This window comes from Loa loa (assembly GCF_000183805.2).
Source record: "Loa loa unplaced genomic scaffold supercont3.193, whole genome shotgun sequence".
Lineage (NCBI taxonomy): Eukaryota > Metazoa > Nematoda > Chromadorea > Rhabditida > Onchocercidae > Loa > Loa loa.
The window spans coordinates 73887-74822 of NW_018108373.1; the positions used below are offsets into that span (position 1 = coordinate 73887).

Below are 936 nucleotides of genomic sequence, written 5' to 3' on the forward strand. Positions count from 1 at the left end.
TATATATATATATATATATATATATATAAAATATATGCGTATGCAACAGTAAACGCTGTTTTATAATTGATGAGGTACTGAATTTATCGAAATCTTGAATCCTTACAAAGTCACTACAATTCCATATTCTGACTCTTGAATTACTGCAAATAGGAATGATTCATTCACACAAATTTTCTTTCGATTCATGATAGAATTATTGCATTAAAAAATATATAATAATTCTGTCATGGATCTAAGAATTACAAAGCTGCCATGAATGAATCATAAAACCTACCATAAATCATAAAACCCTAAATGCAACATGAAGAAGACGATATTCATTCAAAAATTGAAAGCTAAGAAAAACCTAAAAACTTACTCTGTTGAGGAAGGAATTACACCATTTGGTAAATGTTTTTTTTTGGATATGAACTCGTTCATCCTGTAACTGCTTGATACGATTCCGTTCAAATGACAATGTTGGGTCACTGAATTCGTCGTACTCATCCGGTAGAGATGGCGATTGGCTTTTTTCAAACCCATATTTGTTCACCCGTGGAACTTGAACCTATAAAAATATCTAGGTGGAATAAATTTGCATTACATTTATGAATGTATCCAACTGAAGAGTAAAAATTGAACCACTATTCACCAGGCATATTGACAAATGTTGGTAATCAATAGTGATTATCTTGGTTCAATTGGTAGCCTTTAAAAAAATACAACCAAGCGATATATTATTATATGCTGCAGTCAACTGAGCTTGCCATCTCTGCTAACTAATATTCATAATTAGTATGGAAAAGAAATGAAGAATTGAAAAGAGTAGCATACTTGTATTTCATATTTAGGCATTTTCTTCTCTGATTCGAATGAATAGCTTTGCTCAGCAACACTCGAAGCGCACCATGCGTTCTGTTTTGGTGGTGAATAATATGAGGAAGCTGACCACAT

At 32.1% G+C, this 936-nt stretch overlaps 1 protein-coding gene across 1 annotated transcript in view; it reads right to left on the reverse strand.

Moving 5' to 3' along the window:
• The window catches only part of LOAG_18093 (hypothetical protein), a gene marked incomplete at both ends in the record, with an annotated part of 2622 nt that extends 1686 nt beyond the window's left edge, over nt 1-936 (reverse strand). Inside the window, 2 exons of the mRNA XM_020450762.1 lie at nt 362-550; nt 817-936. Coding sequence (XP_020305522.1) covers nt 362-550; nt 817-936 — 309 coding nt within the window. The remainder of the gene's footprint in view (nt 1-361; nt 551-816) is intronic.